Raw genomic sequence first — 21202 nt, forward strand, 5'->3', positions numbered from 1 at the left:
TTGATGGAGGGCCATGGGGAGTAAAAATGAGTCATCCATCATGCCCATTAGACTGCTGACATCGGTGATTCCGATCCCATCTCTTGTCAGTGATGTCACAGCAGTCACTGTTGTACTCTCTCATCTGCAGGCTCTCACAAAGATCATGTTATTTATACACTCTGAGCCGAGCAGAACTCAACAGTCCAACAGAGGACTGCACTCATCCCCCTGTGTCTGCACAGCAAACCTCATGTTTTTGAGATGGAAGCTTGTGTCCGTTAAACCCAATCCCTTTATTCCTGCGTTGTCTTGGTGTGTTACTGGTCCAGATTATGCACATGTATAAACGGCATGTTTACAGAAAGATTCGTCTAATGAATGAGTTTCTACCGCAAGCCCAATTTATGTTCCGTACATGCCGACCCTCATGAATGACTCAGCGTAGAGAAATTGCCACCCACATACCACTGCAGAGAAGTTATGTGGCCGTTCCATTAAGCAACCTTTTCTTCATCTTACGTAGAAGTGATATAACATGTACCTGGTGGCTATAGAACTGTGAAGTGACTCATCACTGAGTCAATTACTGCAGTTATGTAACCACTGTACTTTCTCAGCATATGATTAAGCTTCCTGTGAAGTAGATATCTGGACTGTCTCATTCAAATATGCTTTTGTTATTTATACATTTATTGGATAATTTTGGATAATTATTGCAAAGTGATGCCTGCACAAGTTTATCTATAATGAAAATGTACCACCCAGAATCCTAAAGTCTCTGAATTTTTGGAATGCCTTCTTCTCCGTTAATAAGACTACACTGCCCTCTTGTGGGTATGAGTCGTAATGCTTTATTATTACAGTAAAACAATATTGATTTCCCCATGATGTAAACTGATGTAAAAGAGAGAAATTAAACATGTTCTGATTTGTGGCTAGTGTTGAGTAAATTCATTTGAAGAACAACTGTACATATCGAAAACAAAGACACGCTGTGTTTAATTCAAAGATTGTACTGAAAAGGTAAATGTGGTGCATAACCATTGTAGCATCAGGGGTCACCAACCTTTTTGAAACTGAGAGCTACTTCATCTGTACTGTGTCATACGAAGGGCTACCTGTCCTGACCTTTGAACTACAAGTCCAAGATCACCTTAACTTTATGTAATAGACCCTTTTCACATGACGTCACTCAACTTCCGTTTTGAAGCGGAGCAGGGTATCTTTACTTCCGGCTACATGCTTTTACATAGAAAATTCGGGAGGTGAAGAGGTGTTTCACTGATAATCAGCGCGATTTCATAAGGTAAGACTGAGACCACAATGTGTCGCATTGACTATCTTTATTTTCCTTAGTATTTGTAGCGATCATTGCTGTTATATAAATGCTTTGATTGGGACAGTAACATGAAGATCAAAGCTAACATGCAGCAGCTTGTTAGCTTACCTTACCAAACTTTACCTATCAGTAATCAGCGTGATTTCATTAGGTAAGACTGAGAGCACAATATTAAACGTGTCTTATTGACTATCTTTATTTTCCTTAGTATTTGTAGCGATCATTGCTGTTATATAAATGCTTTGATTGGGACAGTAACATGAAGATCAAAGCTAACATGCAGCAGCTTGTTAGCTTACTTTACCTGTCATTAATCTGATGTAGATGTTATAAAATGATTACTGTAGCTTGGCTATTATAGAAATAAATCTTGTTCACTGAGTGAAAAAAGAGACATTTATCTGCTACATTGTTCCCTTTACTTGATTATGGTGACGTGTTATATATATATATATTGTATATATATATACAAATCAGAGGGGCTAGCTACTTTCCGCGCCGACAGACAGACAGAACTCTGCGGTAAGACCCGAGGGGGCGGACTCTGCGTTTACATCAATAACACCTGGTGTAAAAATGCTAGATTAGTCACAAGTCTCTGCTCTCCGGACATTGAGCTTATGATTATTAGCTGCAGACCCTTTTATCTGCCTAGAGAGTTCACTGTTGTTATCATCGCAGCGGTTTACGTCCCTCCCAGCGCTGATACTAAAGAGGCTATGACTGTTCTCTATCGGACTATCTCTGAGCTGCAATCTGCACACACAGAGGGTGTTTTCATCATTGCTGGGGATTTTAACCAGGCAAATATGAAAACTGTTCTCCCTCATTTTTACCAACACGTGGATTTTGCAACTCGGGGAGAGAACACTCTAGACCTAGTTTACACAAACATAAAAGGAGCATTCAGAGCAGCCCCCCGCCCCCACCTGGGCTCTTCAGACCACCTTTCTGTGATGCTAATTCCTGCATACAGGCCCCTGCTGATCAGAGCAAAACCTACAGCGAGGCAGGTGAGGGTGTGGACTGAAGGAGCAATGGAGGCGCTCCAGGACTGTTTTGAGTGCTCTGACTGGAACATGTTCAAAGCTGCAGCAACTTATGAGGACAAGATCAACATTGATGAGTACGCCATGACCGTGTCAGCCTACATCAACAAATGCATTGAGGACGTCAGCACCACCAAGACCATCATCACCCGAGCCAACCAACGACCCTGGATTACTGCGGAGGTCCGTCAAGCGCTAAAAGCACGGAACTCAGCCTTCAAGTCTGGAGACAAGGAGGCTCTGAGGACAGCGAGAGCCAACCTGAACCGTGCCATCAGGCTTGCAAAGCGGAACCACAGCCAGAAAATCCAGGAGCTTTTCCACGATGCCAGCAACACCAGGAGCATGTGGAAAGGCATCCGGGCGATCACTGAATACAACACGCCCTCCCCCCCGGTGGGTGAAGTTGATGCTGACTTCCTCAATGGACTAAATAACTTCTTTGGGAGGTTTGAGGCACTAAACAGCACTCCAGCAGTGAAAGCTGTTCCCCATCAGGAAGAGGAGGTCCTCTGCCTTGACACTGCCGACGTGTTGAAGACTCTGAGGAGAGTCAACCCGCGAAAGGCCCCAGGCCCCGACAACATACCTGGGCGGGTGCTCAAGGAGTGTGCAGGTCAGCTGGCTGGTGTCCTCACAGACATTTTTAACACCTCGCTGGACCAAGCCACAGTGCCAGCATGCTTCAAGTCTGCCTCCATCATTCCGGTGCCGAAGAAACCTCAAGTCACCTGTTTCAACGACTACCGGCCTGTTGCACTGACTCCCATCATGATGAAGTGCTTTGAAAGGCTGGTAAAGGAACACATCGTCTCCAGTCTCCCCCCAACACTCGACCCGTTCCAGTTTGCCTACCGACGGAACCGCTCCACTGAGGACGCCATCTCCTCTGCTCTTCACCTGAGCCTGGCACACCTGGAGGAGAAGAACACGCACGTGCGGATGCTGTTCCTGGACTTCAGTTCAGCGTTCAACACCATCATCCCACAGCATCTGGTGGGAAAACTGGAGCATCTGGGCTTCAGCACACCCCTTCGCAACTGGCTGCTGGACTTCCTAACCAACAGACCTCAATCAGTCCGGGTCGGACAGAACACCTCTGATGTCATCACCCTCAGCACGGGCTCCCCTCAGGGCTGCGTCCTGAGCCCCCTGCTGTTCACTCTGATGACACACGACTGCGTCCCCAGGTTCACCACCAATCACATCGTGAAGTTTGCGGACGACACAACGGTGGTGGGCCTGATCAGAGATGACAACGACCAGGACTACAGAGAGGAGGTGGAGCAGCTGGTGGGCTGGTGCAGAGACAACAGCCTGATCCTGAACGTGGAGAAGACGAAGGAGATCATCGTCGACTTCAGGAAGAACCGGCCTCACCATGCTCCACTGCTCATCAACAGCTCAGCTGTGGAGGTGGTCAGCAGCACCAAGTTCCTGGGGGTGCACATCACGGACAACCTCAGCTGGACTATGAACACCATGTCACTGGTGAAGAGGGCACAGAAGCGACTGTACTTTCTGCGGAGGATGAGGAGAGCCCGCCTGCCCCCGCCCATCCTCACGACTTTCTACAGAAGCACCATAGAGAGTATTCTGACCAGCTGTCTCTCTGTGTGGTGTGGAGGCTGCAGTGCCTCCGACTGGAAGAACGTGAGGAGAGTGGTGAGGACAGCAGAAGGGATCATCGGGGCTCCTCTTCCCTCCATTAAAGACATTTCATCGCAGCGCTGTGTGTCTCGAGCCCGTAACATCATCAGGGACCCCTCACACCCCCACCATAGACTATTCTCCCTGCTGCCCTCTGGAAAGAGGTTCCGCAGCATCCGTTGCAGGTCCACCAGGTTCTGCAAAAGCTTTTTCCCTGCTGCCATCAGACTGTTGAACTGCTGAAGTATAAAAACGGACTGTGTACCACACTCGACCCGCTAATTTGCACATTTGTATGTATCCTTCAATATCGCTGCTGCACTTTTTCCGGAAACGTACTGCAAAACTGTTTACAATGCAACTGTCTATTGTTAAATCACTGCTGCACCTTACTGCATAATTGTTTACATTGCTTACATTGTTTTTACATTTCAATCTGCCTACTGCTCACTGCTGCACTTTATCCGAAAGTTAATTGAAAGTTATCCTGTATTTGACTGTGATTTACCACTGCATTTTTCTTATCCTGTACTGTAAATTCACTGCAAAGTATCCTGTAGAGTTACTGCAATCTTTCTGAGCTGTATGAAAAAACGAAATTTCGTTCTGTATGCACTCTGTGCTACAAAATGACAATAAAGAAAGTCTAAGTCTAAGTCTAAGTCTAAGTCATATATAATTGCAGTCACTGAATTAAAAAGATCTTATTCCATTTGAATCTTTTTGTTCATTCCTAAAAAAAATTACCGTGGGTCTATTGGACAGTACTTCTGTTTCTGAATTTTCTGTGCATTATAGTGAATTTTCTTCATAATTTTATTTGCACTTATATTAATGCACTTTTTTTTTAGTTTTTGTGCAAAATACTGTATATTTTAAGTAGAAGCCTGAAATTGTTTTTATTATACTGTTATTAGTAATGACATGTGCTGCTGACCTCTTAGTCAGATCAACCTTTAAAAAAGAGATCTTAATCTCAATGTGAGTTTATCTGGTTAAATAAAGGTTTTAAAAAGTATTATAGTTAATCTATTTTTTTCTCCCCTTGTGTCCATCTCTCAGCAGCATCATATCCACCAAGCATGGCACAATCACAGAGAAACTGCTACTGCAGTGTCCCACAGTGTTCGAACAACAAAAAAAACTTTCCATATCTCAGTGTTCATGACTTCCCGGCTGATGCTGAGACTGGAGCCCGTTGGGTGACGGCAATAAGAAGAGACGAGGGGCCAAATTTTAAAATCCTTCGCGGCAGCACTTACGCCTGCAGTCAGCACTTCTCTTCCGAGGAGACCTATGTTTCTGCAAGTGGTCTTTAACAAATTAAACTCCATCTTTCTTTCTTAAAGATAATTGAGTTATAAGTTAATTTAGCTATTCCCAAGATAATTTCAGTGGCTCACCACGTAAAATTTTATTAGAGCTGTCAAAATCAATTTGTTAATGAAAGGAAATTAATCTGAGAAATTAATTAATTTCTGCACATACAAATGGTTTTTAAAAATACTCACCTGTACACTGTGATCGCACACTGTCTCTTTCTCCTGCATTGTTTACATTTCAATTGTTTACTGTTAAATCACTGCTGTAATTTACTGTAATTCTCAAGCTGTATGCAAACGGAATTTCGTTCTGTATGCACTCTGTGCATACATAATGACAAATAAAGTTGTCTAAGTGTAATTGTCACAATCTGTCTATGGATGAACCCAGAACCACACACACGGGACTTAAAATGAAAGTCTTTATTGAAGGTTTGATGGGATGGAGGGTGATGTAACCAGCGAGGTAGAACTGCACGGGAACAGGGTGATGGTGTTGGCAGGAGCTGACGGCCCAGAGAGAGACTTCTTGGAACCAGGATCAGGCAGCAGGGTCCACACCTCGGCAGAGAATTGACAGTTCAGGGGAGAACCCACCAGAGCTCGGCAGCAGGCTCTTCTGTAAGGCAGAGGGGAACCGAAGCAAGGCAGCAGGATAAACAGGACAGGTAAAAGGTAAAATGGACAGCTATGAAGTATCTATGTAATAAATAACTAAAATATATGAAGTGTGATGTCTGAAGTTTTTTTAAATCCATGTTTTTTTGGTCAGTTCCTGAAAAACAGTATAGGACACAAGGGGTTTGCCCCGACAGCAGCATAATCCATAAATACTATAATGAACTGATTATTAGTGTGCATGCAACATTATTGACAGCGTCTTTCCCAGTCTTTGATGTCCTAAACTATCACAGTTTTAACAGGAATGGGCAGAATTATTTTATTAATTGAGGCTCCAGATCTACTAACGAGACTGAGAAACACACTGAACCCACAGAGGAATTTTGAGGGATACTGCAAAGTCTGCAACCTCAGTAAAATACTACACAAAAAAAAAAAAAAAAACGTGAGGGAGTGAGGCTCCTCATTTTTATTCATAGAGCTGTGACCAAGTGGCCAACAGCATTGACACTGTTCCAAAACAAAGTAAGAAAAGGCTCAACATTATACATCAACTATATCCCTGCTGTGACTCATTGACTAAAAGCTGTGAAACAGAATAGCTGATATAGCAATAAAGCTAGCGTAGCAATATAATGGAGAAATAGAAAACTAATAAATGACAAAAGTCCTGTTGGTAGCATAGCTACCATTATCCTAGCATCTATGCTAACAACAGAGCTAAGAAGACAAAGCTCTTACCTTCATAATCGAAAAGGTACTGTTCCACAAAGAACTTGTCATCTTTGTCGAGTCTGGAGGCTGGTGTGGCTAAAAGCTTTTGTGCCAGTCTGTGCACGTCTCCCAAACGAAATTTGGGTAGATTGGTGAGGGACTGTGTGAATTCCCTATGTAAAAACACTGCTCGCGGAGAAAGCGGAAGTAAAGATACCCTGCTTCACCGCAGAACGGAAGTTGCATGACGTCACTGTGAAAAGGGTCTATATCCACCTTATTTTCGAACGCGGAAGTAACTAAGGGTCCAACTTCCGTTTGTGTGTGTCGCACTTCCGTTTCAGCGCTTCCCTCGGCCAAATAACATTAGCTTGACTGAAATGATAAACAGTCGCGGCAATATTGTCAAAAACTGCAGAGCGATGGAAGTGGCAGGTCAGCGCCACGGCCTCAAACTATTAATGACTGAGAGGATGACATGAAGAAGTGGACTTGTTTAACGAACGAGGACATTTTAACCGGTTTGTGTCACTTGGTGCGGACGGCTCTGCATGCGACTTTACTGAAGCGAACCTCCGAAGTGGAAAAGTTGGATCGGTGTTAATAAATATTAACAAGGATAACCTGGTATTAATGGAGGCTGATGGCCGTTAAAGCCAAAACAAGTCCAACGTTCACTCTGCTGGATCCTGACTACATTAACAGGCTCTACCGAGATGACCGGAGCTCTGATGCTGCAGCTCCAGGGGAAGTTCTTCAGTCAGGCAGCGGCGACTTATGGAAGGTAGGCTATGAATCGTCTGATTAAAAACATCCTGGCTGTTGCCTCGTTGTGATTAGATTGCTGCTCAGTTAATTTTGTAATGTTTGGGATTTAACTGATGTTATAAGAGGATATCAAACATTCTGCCCACTTCATGTTTAGGCTTGAAATTTAAAATGTAAATGGATAGTTTAAGTTGTCACTATAAACTATCCATATTTTTATATAAATATGACACCAAGGACTGTAATATAAAAAGTAACCATTTCTTTAACTTTGTTAAAAGGTGCAGTTTTCCGTGGCCAAAGGTCTGACTGGATTGTCCTGCACAGATGAGCAGCGCCGTCCCCAAATGGCTGAATGATGGATGTTTCCTGCACCACAAAGAATTAAATGGCCTACAAATATACTATATATGTGAAATGTACATAAGATCGTTTTAGTTATTTACATGTGCTAAGTCAACATCCACTTGATCAAAATATGAATAAATGCAAATTACATAAGAAACTGAAATGGATTGCAAAATTTATTAATACACATTTTAGTTGGGCACAATTTTTGTTTAACATTTAAATAGTCTGGAAATAAGCATATACAATACTTAAAGTTATTAAAAATGAAAAGTAACTGCACAGATTCAAAAGATTTGGTCTATTTTATAAACCATGGTTACAGTCTGGGAGATTACTGTGAAAACTTTGAGCCTCCTGATAACTCTTTCCACATGTATGTGGACATTTGCAATCCTCTTTGTGGCAGTTACATCCTCATCAGAGGACTGCTCTCCTTTTATGGGTGAATGCTGGTAGAACAAGGTTAAATCTCCTCTCAAAACAGCAGATCTCTGATGGTAGAGCCTCTGTCTGCCATCACTTCATCGCCAGGACGAAGATACTCCAGGTGTTTTCCCAGCCACATGCATTCTTCTTCTTCTTCTTTTCTCCTAGGTGTGATCATTGATGGCTGTAGTGTCAGCATCTTTATTCATAGGTGACTCTGATTATGGAGCCGTCCGGTCAGCCTCTGCATCACAGCGGCTGTCATCTGTCAAACACAAGCCTGCACAAAACCACAATCAGTTTAGCAGACAGCATAAAACATGTCAAGACTACTTAAAACTATGTAAACACCAAGCTAATAGAGCTAATAACACCTGTATCACTTCACATTCAAATATTCATATCACACATTCCTTCCGGTTTTTACAAACACCTGGGATGTCATTTGTAAGGTTACACAGTTAAATTCTAACTGCAATATTTTGGGTTCTTTGAGATCATAAGAGGAAAAAATGGATTTTCATTTTTAAAGTCAGATTTTCACCATGTTATACATTTGTAAAGGTCACAGTTCCAAACTAAATATTCAATTACACAGCTAACTGTTTAGTTTGTAATCTACATATTACAAATTAAATATTTAACTCCAAATTAAATGTTTGGTTCACAAACTAAACATTTACTTTGGGGCTAAATATTAAGCTTGTTATTTAAATATTTAACTTGGAACTGTGACTTGTTTATAGATTTATGAATAACAAAAACATGAATAGTGAACCCTAACTTTTATGTCATAGTATAACTTTACAAACGGAACTCCATAGACCTACTAACAGGGATGAAACATGTCCAGAAAATAATTTACAGAGAGAACAAAGCTAAAGACGGCTGTCTTCATTTGAAAGCATATGTTTTATCAGGAGCGGCACAAACTAAGGAGTTAGAGTTAGTCAGCTAACGTAAACATCCATTAGCTTACCTGTCTCCCCTCCTCTTGACATCTCCTTGACTTTGTTTTTAATGGAACTTTGTAGCCCAGACACTTTTCTGGCATCGTGTGGTCTTCTGTCGGTCTTTTGTCCACAAAATGAAAAGAACATACAGACGGTCGCTTCGGTTGTTTCTTCATATTTAAAGCTTTTAACCACAGGCGAAGGGATTCTTCATTCTTCGGCTGGGGGTGAAGGAAGTAGGGCGCCTCGTCTCCGCAGCTGTTGTTCCCGGTCGATGATTAAAACACTTCTGCTCCACGTAAACCTTTCTTTTACGCCCGTTATTATGACAGCCTCTAACCGGACAAATGATCCCGGTCTTCCTCGAAGTCATAATGGCGAGTAATTTGAGACGAAGTAGCTGCATGAGCCGCTTTTCAGCAAGCTACCCAGTAACAGGAAGTGACGCGCCGGAAGTCTCGCCCAAACAAACGGCAACTCGCTGCCTCCATGTTTCCTTCAAAAATAAGGTGGATAACTATCTATTTATTGCTTTTGTCATTTTTAAACCTATGTAAATACAAGTATAAATGAAGAAAGAGCAGCTAAATAAATTAGCAATTTAAATGCAGCTTACTGGAGGGTTGTGCTATTTTTTTGAACAAGCTTGTGGGCACCACATATGGTCCTTTGGACACCCTGATCTAGATCAAGGGAGTCCAAAGTGGGGACCGGGAGCCATTTGCGGCCCCTGGACTGATTGTGTGCGGCTCACAACTGCAATCCAAGAGTGATTTGGCTGACCAACAGGGATCATTTTTATTTTTAATGAGAGCAAAATTATCACAGACAAATTCAAATCTTCTTGCAATTGAAAATGTCAGGTACAACACAAAGTATTCATCTTTTTACTACCACACTTTTTGGGTTCAATTTAATTTCATAGCAAATAGGACCCCATCTATTCAACAACGTTTACTCAAAATAAGGCTTAGGTGCACAAAAATCTGCTTTTAAGCTGGACATACATAAATTCTGAACATACAATGGTTTATGGATCCTTTCCTAGAGAAAACCTGACTTATTTGTTTAATAAAAATGTAGCATGATAACATTTTGTGGGGCAGGTAAAAAAAAAAAAAAAAAAGTGTTTTTTGACCCTCCAATACTTTTGACTTGACAATTAAGGCCCACGTGATAAAAAGTTTGGACACCCCTGATCTAGATGTAAGTGATGTAAGTGAAAACGAGAATCTGAAAAGTGCGTTTTGCATTCCTTTACTCTTATACCCCTAGAATACTGAGCAACCCATTGGCTTCAGAAGTCGGCTAATTAAGTAAAGAGAGTCTGCAAATAATTTGCGAAGGCCTCAGATGTTTGTTAGAGAACAGACAGTATCATGGAGATCAAGGAAAACAGCAGATGACTCAGCGAGAAAGCTGTGGAGAAGTTTAAATCAGGGTTAAGCTAGAAAACAATATCCTAGGGTTCGAACATCTCACACAGGACTGTTCAGTCCAGTCTTCTGAAAATACAAATTGTCTGCATAACTGCAGACCTCCTAAGACGTGGCTATCCATGTAGGCAGGGCAAGTAGAGCATTAATCAGAGAAGCTGCCAAGAAGCTCATGGCATCGTTAGAGGTGCTGCAGATATTTCCAGTTTAGGTGGGAAAATCTGTTGAAAGAGCAACAATTAGTTGTTCGCGGCAAAAAAAATCTGGACTTCATGATAGACAGGGTGAGAAGAGGAAAGGCATAATTGAAAGAAAAGCCAACAATTTAAACGCAGTTCGCCACAAGCTATGTGGAGGCAAATGTGAAGAAGGGCCTGCATACAGATCTATGCACGTAGAGTGGAAAACTACTCTGGTAAAACACCCTTTAACACACCATCGCCACAGCACGTTGTGGTTGCAGCATCTTTCTAGAGTGATGCTTTTCTTCAGGAGGAACAAGAAAAGTCAGGGAGGACGGTTATAATTGACAGGAAAATGGCTGAAGCTAGATGCCTTGCAGTCATGAAGGTAAACCTCTCCAAGACTGCAAGTGCAGTTCACCTTCCATCAGGATGGTGATCCTAAACACGCAGCGAGAGTAGAGGCGTTTGAATCGAGCCTATTCATGCGTTAAATTGGCCGGTCAGAATCTGTGGCAAGACTTGTAAATGGATGGTTCTGGACACTCAACATTCCCTTTTATAAAGAAGAACGGGGAGCTGGGAGCCTTCTGCAAAATACTTCCCAACCTAATTACAGTGAAAGGTGGTACTTTTCTGACTTTAGATGATAAAATACAGACGGAAAACCATGTATCATTTTCCTTCCCTTTCATAAAAATGTTTTACCTTCTGTCGGTCTCTCGCATAAAATACCAACAAAAGGCAATGAAGTTCATCGTTTAAGGGGTATTTTTCAAAGCACTGCAATGAGTTCCTTCTGCAAAACTTTCACCTAGCATTTTGGATTTGAATAAAAGCGTTATTTAGATGGACCTCTCTAAAAATAAGGTGGAAGGGTTTGCAGAGCGTAAAGCTGCAAACCGTTAAAACTGGTTCTGGCCCAGCCAGGTAGGGTACTGTGAGAGTCCTTTCTGCGTCCCTCTGTATGTGGAGTTACCTTGACTGGAGGTCGTCTTTAGTTCAAACTTCTCTATCACTTAAAAATCACACGTTATGAATATAAATTATATAATATATTTTAATTCAGCTAAGACACATTATTTTGAGCTGAAAGCACAATCAATAAGACGATCCCTAAATGGTACTCGAATGGACAAGGTGGTACAGTTGGACTCATTCTAACATTCACTAGAAACAGAAGTAATGATTTGTAAAATCTGAGCTACTTTCACATTTTTGGTGTCCCAGGTGGCGTAAGCTGTAAAATATTAAATACACTGCAACTGCACACTGAATTCCTTTCAATACTTCCTGACCAAAAGGTGTATGCTACTGTTTCCTTAGCTAGTCATTCTTTCTATCTGACTCAACCTCAGGCTCCCATTTTGATCGGTATATAAAGATTATTACACTACTGTTTAGCATTTTGTTGAATAGCTTTTTAAAAATTGTGAAAGTTTTCTTACAATTGGTTGAGGTATTTAAAAAACAGCATTTTTCAAAGAACATATGCCTGAATAAAGAAAGCATCAAAAATATGAAATCAAATTATAAGAGATATTTGCTGTATTCACTTGCAATCTAAGACTATTTCATGATATGAAAGTACAAATTGACATCATGTTTTTGACACAAATACAAAGCATAGCTTGAAGAGCGAGAAACTGGTGAGGTTGGAACTAAAATAAAAATTTTGTCATACATTTTTACTGATTCATCTGTGCTTTGACTGTGGTTCTGTCCCTGATTGGGATTCTGTTTGTGGTCCAGCACCACCAGCATGGCCAACATCACTTCTTCTCATCCGACGTCTTGCCATTGATCAGACCAGACTCCCAGAGCTGCCACAGAGGAGCTTTCTGACCTCCTGCTCTGTGAACTTTTGCCTCCTGCTGTGAAATAAGACAGAGAAAAGACAAGGATTTACAGCAGGAGATAAGCTACTGCTGCTTGATCATCTCAATTTGAGATCTAAACCACTTGTTCTCATTCAAATGCTTGTAAAACAATAGTATTTGTTTTAAGTCTAATCTTTTTTTTCCTTCTGTTCCTGTACGTGAAAGCCACAAAAAGGGTGCAGTTGGGTCAGGAAAATTGGATTAAAGCTCATATTTTTTTCCAAATTTTTTGTGGAGTTTCACCTGCACCTCCCCAGATGTCTTCTGATCTTTTTTAGAGGGTGGTGGCCAAAGTCTCTCCAGTTTTCCCCTGGATTGCAGCTTCACATCTGAAGGAGTAGAAAAAAATAAGACAATAAGACAAAAAAGTTAAATGGCAATGCTTTTGATGGAAGAAAAGTGCACTTTACAACTATGTATTTGGCCTCAGTATCCTTAGCAGTACTTGAATTGCTTTACAAAATGGATTACATATTTTTGCCAGAAATCATGCTAACTGTATTTAATTGCAACTTTTACAAGCCTTTCGAAGAATTATATTCTTTTTGGGGCAATCTTATCCTACTTCTCGTCTCATGGTTTATTTCAAAGGTCTGTCTCACAGAGGACAGCAAAATGTTGCATGTGTTTATTGTGCCTATAGCCGTGATTTTAGAACAAAGCTACCTGAAATATTTAACAAAGATCAGGGATAGCATGAAGAGGCTAACTTCTGCCTAAACTTGTTTTAGGGTAAACATCTTGCTATTTGACAAATGTTTCAGTTTTATTCGGTTTAAATACACGGAAAGGACATTTTAGTCATTTATTTGCTCATCATTGAAACAGGTCTACTTTAAGTACAAAAATGTTGAAAATATTATATAGAAATTTGCAAAAAAAGTAAAGAAGCTGATGCTAGCTTTAAATTTTTGTTATCTCACAAAAGCCCTAAAATTTTTTATCTTGTGTGATTTAAATTAGTTTTCACTATATATTAAGTTCAAACTAATCAACCAATGTTCTCCAGTAAATCCTCTTAGATAGCTCAGTGTCAGAGGAATTCTAGATTTTGATAAACTAATGTTACACACATATATGTTTTAAAACAGTGATGGAGAAGGCTTCACTCATTTTGAACTCAAGCATAGGATAATGTTGCAAATTTAAAAAAAGCTAATTTTGGCCTGAACCTTAAGGCCAGCTGACAAAACTAACCCCAAATCCATTCAGTCGTGTAAATAAAATATCAAGTTAATACTTAGAGTCAAAATTCTCAGAACTATTCTCTAAATTGTTTCAGCCATAGAAGAACTTTATATTCCAAGAAATATTCAAACCTAATGATTTGAACCTAGGGATGGACTCCAATCTTCAGTAAACACACGGATAGGGTATTGTTTTAACTTCCTTATCGTGCATATAGTTCTCATTTTAGAATACAATATGCAAAATATAGGAAAATGTTGAAACCCTGTATATATAATATATATAACATGACATAAAAAAATCTTTATTTTCAGGACATAGAGATTGCATCCTTTACATTAAGTTACATATCATACATTTTTTTGATTATACATAGTTATTTAAGCCCACCAATTAACAACTTTAATTATTTCAAACACAAGGATAGGGTGTTTTTGACAGTCTCTTGTTGTGCCAATAGTTCTCATTTTATGACAAGAATGTCTGAAATGTTACTGCAAAATTTTGGAAAAATGTAAAGAGCATGATTAAAATCTCTTTTTGACCCTACTCACATTATGCAGTCATAATCCATTTTCACTAAAATAAGCACTGCCACAAATAAATAATACATTCTCCGAAATCTTTGAAAAATATACAGGCACATTTGAAGCCATGAATGGAGCCCTTTAGTCAGTTTAAACAAAGTGTTACCATCACGTGATGGTTTATCAGATTCAGTCTGCATTTAGAAACCAGGGCTGAGCTTAGTTCACAACTAACAATATCTCGTAACACATTTCCTGGGTGGATCTCCTGTTTAAGAAAATAGGCAAAATAAAACCAGATAAAATGCCTCCTGTTGTCACCCAGCTTGTTGCCAACTACAGACTCAGATAAAGCTTGTTGCTAAAATAACCACCCTTGACCACAAGTGACAAGGAGGACACCAACCCTGCGATTAGACTCATTAGATAACACTGTTTGATGTTAATGTTGAGAGACATCCATTAGAGAGCTACAAGGGCTGCAAGGTTGGGATGTGGAGTGAATACAAATCTGTGTGATTCTCCATTAAGATTTCACTGTTTACAAAACTTAAACTGCTTGCCTGCTTGAGAAAGCTTTAAAGATGTAAAATTACTGTTGTATAAACTGTTATTTTTTTAAACATTTAATGTGTTCAATTGGTGAATGCCTAATCAAACACACCATGCTGATCCAGACTAACCTGATTTGAATGTCTTTGTATATCGATACTTTTCTTCATCTTCACTCTTCGGTTTGTCCTCCCCATACAGAGTGCATCGTTGTCTACGCAGTTCTTCTTCTCTTTCCTTTGCCTCTCGAATGTCCTTCTCTACCTCTGGCTGAAGGGCCATTGCTGGGCGCAACTTAAAGAAGGGGTTTTGTCCGAGGAAAGGGGATTCTTGTCTTTCCTTTGTTTTGCCCCTGAACTCCACAGCAGAAGTGGAGCATTCGCTGCTTATTGAGTCCATGCTCCTGTGCAGTCGCAAGGGTTTGTCGTATTTTGAATAAGGGGATAAGCGCGTTTTGTCTCGAGAACCTCCAGTTGGACTCTTCGCTCTGAGGGTTTCTGGACTTCTGTCTCCTTTAAGGGTTGCAGAGTTGTACAACCTGAGAGAATGTGCTCTCATGACGGGAGAAGTCCTGAGGGAAAACGTCTCAAGGCTTCGTGTCCGCTCCAGAACAGAGGGATAAACGTGACCTTTCATTGCTGAAGTAGGGAGCTTCCTTTGCCTTGTTGGACCTTCTATGTTGACCTGCTGAAAAGCCTCAAATAGCAGTTTTGTCTCCTTCAACTGACGGACTTCCCCTTTGCAATACTCCCCAGGAATCTTACCCTGGTTGACCAGCACCAGTTCTCTTTGAATTTCCTGACTTATCTCTTTCTGCATCTTCTTTTCAGAAAATTGCCATTGGCTTGGTTGGGTGGTACAAGCCTTTATAAGGAGTGTCTCAAGAGAAACATCTGTCTTGAACGGAATTTCTAACACATCTGGATTATCTGCAAGGTTCAAAACACCCCCAGCCCTCTGCAAGTTTTGCTTAGCCCGGGCTGCCTCCTGCAGCTGTTTCTCCATTGAGGTCTCAGCAGCTGAAAGTCGATGTCCTACAGAGATAAATGGTATATCACTCGACATTTCCCTAGTGCCGTGAAGTGGCAAAGTTGAAGGTATCAAGATTTCACTATAATCATCCAAAGACTCGTCTTCATCTCGTTTGTTAATCTGGTTGTGCTCTGGCATTCCTGATGGTGTCGACAAAGAAGCCCTTTCTTCGTATGGAGTATGTTCTCTGTCATTGTTCTCACTGTCTTCATTCTCTGTCAAGTTTGTCTTCACTTCCTTCCTCTTTGACCCCCCCTCCTCTTCATCTTCTTTGGCTGTCACATCCATTCCTCCAGCTCCCACATCCTCACCTTCTGACCTAAACCCACCTTCTTCCTCAGCATTTACGACTTTGATAATCTCTTGGCTTGTATTTTGGATGTCATCATGTCGTAGCTGCACCATTTGCAGTCGCTGAAGCAGCTGCTCTCCTTGTTGGATGTCGGTAGCTATTCTCCGGTTTTCAACTATTTCTTCTGATTCTTTGCCGATAGTGAGCTCAGATCTTGTAAGGTTGTCATCCAAAGATCTGGTTCCATCATGCTCTTCGTTGTCACCACTCACTTCTGCAGGGAAGTCGTTGGGAGTTTCTTCCATCTTATTTTTGGTGAATTCACAGAGTTCTGATGGGTCCGAAGTCAGGAAATCATTGTTTTCACTAAGATCAGAAACTGTTCTCGATAGCTTGAAGTCTGTCTCATCAAGGCAAGAAATATCTTTATCATTTTTGTCACACTCTTGGTCTTGGTCTGGATTGGTCTTATGCTCCAAGTTTTCATCTACATTTGAATATATTCGTTCTGGATTTTTTTCCCTCTCTTCTTCCTGATTTTCTTCTTCGTTAAATGGTTTTGGACCGTGATTGGACTCCTCATTTGATTCTTCATCTCCTGATGTGTTGTTCTGCTCTGCTTTTCCCGTTTTGTCATGGCATCTCTCCATCAAACAAGCTGAGGCACCCATGGATGTTTGCTCTTGATAATCCGTTGTTCTAGAGTTCATGTCATTGGAAAGTAATGTGTTATCCATCGGCTCCACAGACAACTGCATTGCAGTTATCTCTTCAACCAGCTCGTTCCGTGCTGCCATTAACTGCTTCTCACCATGGTGCCTGTCTAAGCTGCAGGGATTAGCTTTAGCGTTTGTGGCGTCAGCTGCTTCAGTTGGCAGGGTCATACCAGAATCAGTTGGTGTTGCATGTGTGCTTCCCTCTGTTGGCAACAAAAGAGCCTTGCAGGGTGGAAGTGAAGGGGGCTGGATAAACACATCATCTGGGCCTTCATCATCCATTAAGCTGTAGTACCGCTTGATCTGTGCAGTGGCACTGTAATAAGCTTCATATTCATCTTGTGAATGCTTAAAGATTCCCGAGGAATGCTCTGTATGCTCGGCCATGTCCTTGGAGTCCATATTTATGCACAGACAACCATAGATCCAGGAGAGAAAGGTTGAGGTGCTGAGAGTTTTTGTTTTAGTGATAACTCTTTGACGCACTCAGAGATGTTTTATCAGTAGTTCCCTTTTTGGAGCATTCAGGCTACAATAAAAGACAAACAAAAAGTGTTAATAAGGTAGACAAATTAATTTTGCCAAACATTTCGTCATTCTGTTGATGTACAAGGGTGGCAAACATTTGGAACACTGGAAACTTCAAGGTGTTCTCCAATGTTGTGTTGTGTCAGCGTTTTTAGTTTTAGGCCCTGCCAAGTCTACAACCGCATCACATTGTCCAACTTTTCTTGTGCCTCAACTTCCCTTTTGCCATGATGTTGAACCACCAGTCAACAGTTCGCTTTTAAATATAAAAGTAGCATTAATGACAGGCGGATGATGGACCGTGGACAGATGTATGAATAGAACTTGGCATGAGGTAGTATTGTACCTGAAGTCAAGACATACATCTGTAACCAGACATTTATATAAACCTTTTTGCCACTGTGTGACATTAAATCAGACTAAACCTTATCTTGTTTTAGGCCACTTAGGATTACTTGAAATATTTATTTTAGATAAATGCCAGAATGTTGAAAAACATTTTTATGACTTTCTCCAAATGAAGGGTTTGCATTCATTAAAATTATCAAGAATTTAAATAATATGAAAAGGTCCAGATGATGATGCCAAGGCATTGTAAGCTTCTGGTAGATTAATTTATAATATTTAACTTAAATGGAGGACAAGCTGTGGATGTGTTGTAAGGCAATACCTCAAAAGAGCTTTTTCTTTGTGTGACATCATTGTTTATCAAAGGGGTAGCGCTGCATTTTAAGAAATAGAAATTAAATTAAGTGGAAATACTGAAGCAATATCTCAATACATAAGCCAGGAAATTGAAGTGTGGCCACAGATGGGTCTTTCAAATGGATAATGACTCTAAGTAGGCCACCAAATGAGTTACAAGATGGCAAATCAATGTTCTGGAGTGGCCGTCAGAAAACCCTGATCTCTGGTCCATGGATAAATTTGAGGCAGAGCTTAAAAGGTGAGTGTGCAACCTGGCCAGCAAATCTAACTCATTTAGCTCTGTCTTGGGGAATCAACCAATGTGTGCCGCCAAGTGGTTAGAGCATGTGCTTGTGTCCTGGAGGTTCTGGGTTTAACTCCCACACACTGTCATTCTGGGTCCCTGAGCAAGACCCTTAACCCCAGAATGCGGTGGACAGTGGCAGCCCACTGCTCCCCAAGGGGATGGGTTAAATGCAGAGAACAAATTTCGTTAGAATGTGCATTTCAGAAAATTATTGTGCGAAACTTGTGTGGAAACCCAAAATGATTTACCCAACTCATACAGGTAAAAAAAATTACAAATATTAAGGAGATGTATTTAAAATTCTTAATTAAAGAAAGAACAAAAGTTACCTCTCTCTCTTTGCACTAGGAATTTGGTAACAAGAAATAATTTGCCAAACTCACCTGATTAAAACAAGAAAGGTTTACTCTGAATCAATGTCTGTCAGTGAGAAATAAAAAGTTATGCCTTTTGGTGCATGTAAAGATCCGGTATTAAGTGAATGTATTAACAAAGCATCAACACAATTTAAAGTTCAATTATTTTTTGGTGTTTATCTTAATACACAGCTACAGCGTTGCTTTGGTAACATTCCTCGGCCGCTGTGTCCTAGTCCTCTCAGTTGTGCTGATAAAGAGAACGAGTAATCGGCTTTCCTCTGTCTGTTTAGACAGAGGAAAGCTGTGTTTACATTGTCTGTCTGACTGGCTGGCCACTGAGGCTTTTATATTATCTTTGCTGATTCGTTTTGGTGCAACAAATGATCTGATCTGGGTAAAAGCAGTGCTATAAAAATTCTAATCAGACTAATCCGCTCTAACTAGGCATACATTTATACGGATACATCATTAATCACTATGCATTGCCTCTGATTACCTTCTGTATTGTATCTTGTGCATAACAGAGTTGTTCTAGGATATTTATGGGTTATAAAGACGCAGACTTTAACCAGCTGGTCTATAATTACACCTGCGTTCAAGGATTTAAAGCCGGTCACACTGCACCCTTGGATTATCAACAGTATCAGCTCCTCATAGTATACCAAGCTCTCCCAGCAAGACACGTATGCACTTTATTGACCTAGACCTGTTTAGTCCACTTTCATTTTTCAGGAGCATTTTATTTTATTTCATGAAGCCATTGGGGCGTAATTTAAACGTTACATCTGAAGTGCTTTTGTGATCTCAAGAATTGGCATCTTGAACAACACCCACGTTTGTTTAATTCCCGCATGTGGATACTATTTGAACACGGTGCACTTCTTGAATCCTTGCAGTTATCTCAACTGAAGATCAAATCCAAAATTTTAACGTAGCCATAAACGAATCCAAACAAAAACCCTAAAACCAAATCTTGATTCCCTAAAATCCCTTAATATCTGGAGGAACCAAACTGCTGCTGCTGCTTTGGGGCCCCGTCTGGTTGTGGACCCGGTCATGATCAAATAAAACCTTACACAGACAAGCTCACACTATTAAACTGTCAATAGTAATTTTGGGAGAACCACAGCCTTATGACTTGATGAATAAATGCACTACTATTCTTTGGAAGACTGCATAACGAAAACCGGTGCTGTTTAAACCTGCCACCTGTTTCTCACATAAAACGCAAGTATAACAGACAACAAAATACATAAAAAAACCCAAATACATTATGTGTAGACTTTTAAAAGAAAGAGACCCACCTGACAGAGCTGTTGTCATCGCCCATGTGTGGTAGTACTTACCTCGATGGAAATATGAATGATCAAGCTGATCTGCTTAGCAGCTGTGACCCCCTGTCCTCTGTATCATGTGCACAAACAAAATCCTCTTGTTTGAGATGCGGCTCAGTTAAAATAATCCAGAGCAAGAACAAAGTTTTTGGTCTAAAATTAAAGAGCTTTCAAATCTAATATATGTTTCCAAAAGCATTTTATAAAGTAACCCCTGCACAAAACCCCTTAAACACAATGCAGTCTACATAAGCTGCACTTTGCTCTCCCTGGTTTCAAAATACTGGAGGAACAAATGTACCAAAGACTCTTTTTGATACATGTTAAACTTTGGTTGACCCCTTTTTAATTGTGATACCTTTAAATAAAATCCAGGTCATGTCAGGTCAGAGCAACTTTATTAATCCTTTGAAGGGCAATTTGTTTGCAGCCAACCAGTCTATTCACATACAACAATCATAAATATGAGTAAAGCATAAAGTGCTTGTGACAGCATTGCGGTGCAGCATGTTGGTGTACAAAACACACATTTACGATAAAAGAAACAGAAATAAAAAGGGGAGTAGATACAATAACATAAAGGCAGAATTATTTAAGATCAGCATTCACAGATCTATTTGTAGATGAGATGAAATATTTAGAATAACAACGTGTTTTTGTCAGGGGCATAAGATAACGCCGACCTGAAGGCATTAGAGTGAAGCTTATACATAAAACATGTCTTTCTTTTGGGTTAATGATCCGTTCAGCCTTCATCCTAACTTGTATTGTTCACAGTGATGTCACATCCCTCTGTTTGACACCTATACTTTGTGAGCAGTGTAGCAAGGCTCCTGTAAAAGTATCCTAGAAACTAAATAGGTTCTGCATCTGAGTTAATCTCAGCAGAATTCCAGCTACTATGCGAAGGTGTCAGCAGTTTTTGTCAGAACATTATAGAACAAAAAGCATCATGAGAACATCCCCAAACTTTGAACACCTCCCGTAGCACTGTTAAGTCCATCAGA

The 21202-nt window shown here is 40.6% G+C and overlaps 1 protein-coding gene across 3 annotated transcripts; it reads right to left on the bottom strand.

Moving 5' to 3' along the window:
• Positions 1–11839: 11839 nt before the first annotated feature.
• On the bottom strand, positions 11840–20246 carry LOC105929975. 3 transcript variants are annotated; one of them, XM_021319200.2, is made up of 4 exons: positions 20166–20246; positions 15072–17509; positions 12923–13002; positions 11840–12667 (listed from the first exon to the last, which is right to left on the bottom strand). In XM_021319200.2, the coding sequence occupies exons 2-4, from the start codon at positions 17380–17382 to the stop codon at positions 12566–12568; spliced, it is 2493 nt and encodes an 830-aa protein (XP_021174875.2). In that variant the 5' UTR covers positions 17383–17509; positions 20166–20246; the 3' UTR covers positions 11840–12565. The 3 variants fall into 3 exon arrangements, with proteins under 3 accessions (XP_021174875.2, XP_021174874.2, XP_021174873.2); XM_021319199.2 differs by having other exon boundaries at positions 11840–12664; positions 12917–13002; XM_021319198.2 differs by having other exon boundaries at positions 11841–12667; positions 12917–13002.
• Between the last annotated feature and the right edge of the window lie 956 nt (positions 20247–21202).

The sequence above is a fragment of the Fundulus heteroclitus genome, chromosome 16, assembly GCF_011125445.2.
Source record: "Fundulus heteroclitus isolate FHET01 chromosome 16, MU-UCD_Fhet_4.1, whole genome shotgun sequence".
Classification (NCBI taxonomy): domain Eukaryota; kingdom Metazoa; phylum Chordata; class Actinopteri; order Cyprinodontiformes; family Fundulidae; genus Fundulus; species Fundulus heteroclitus.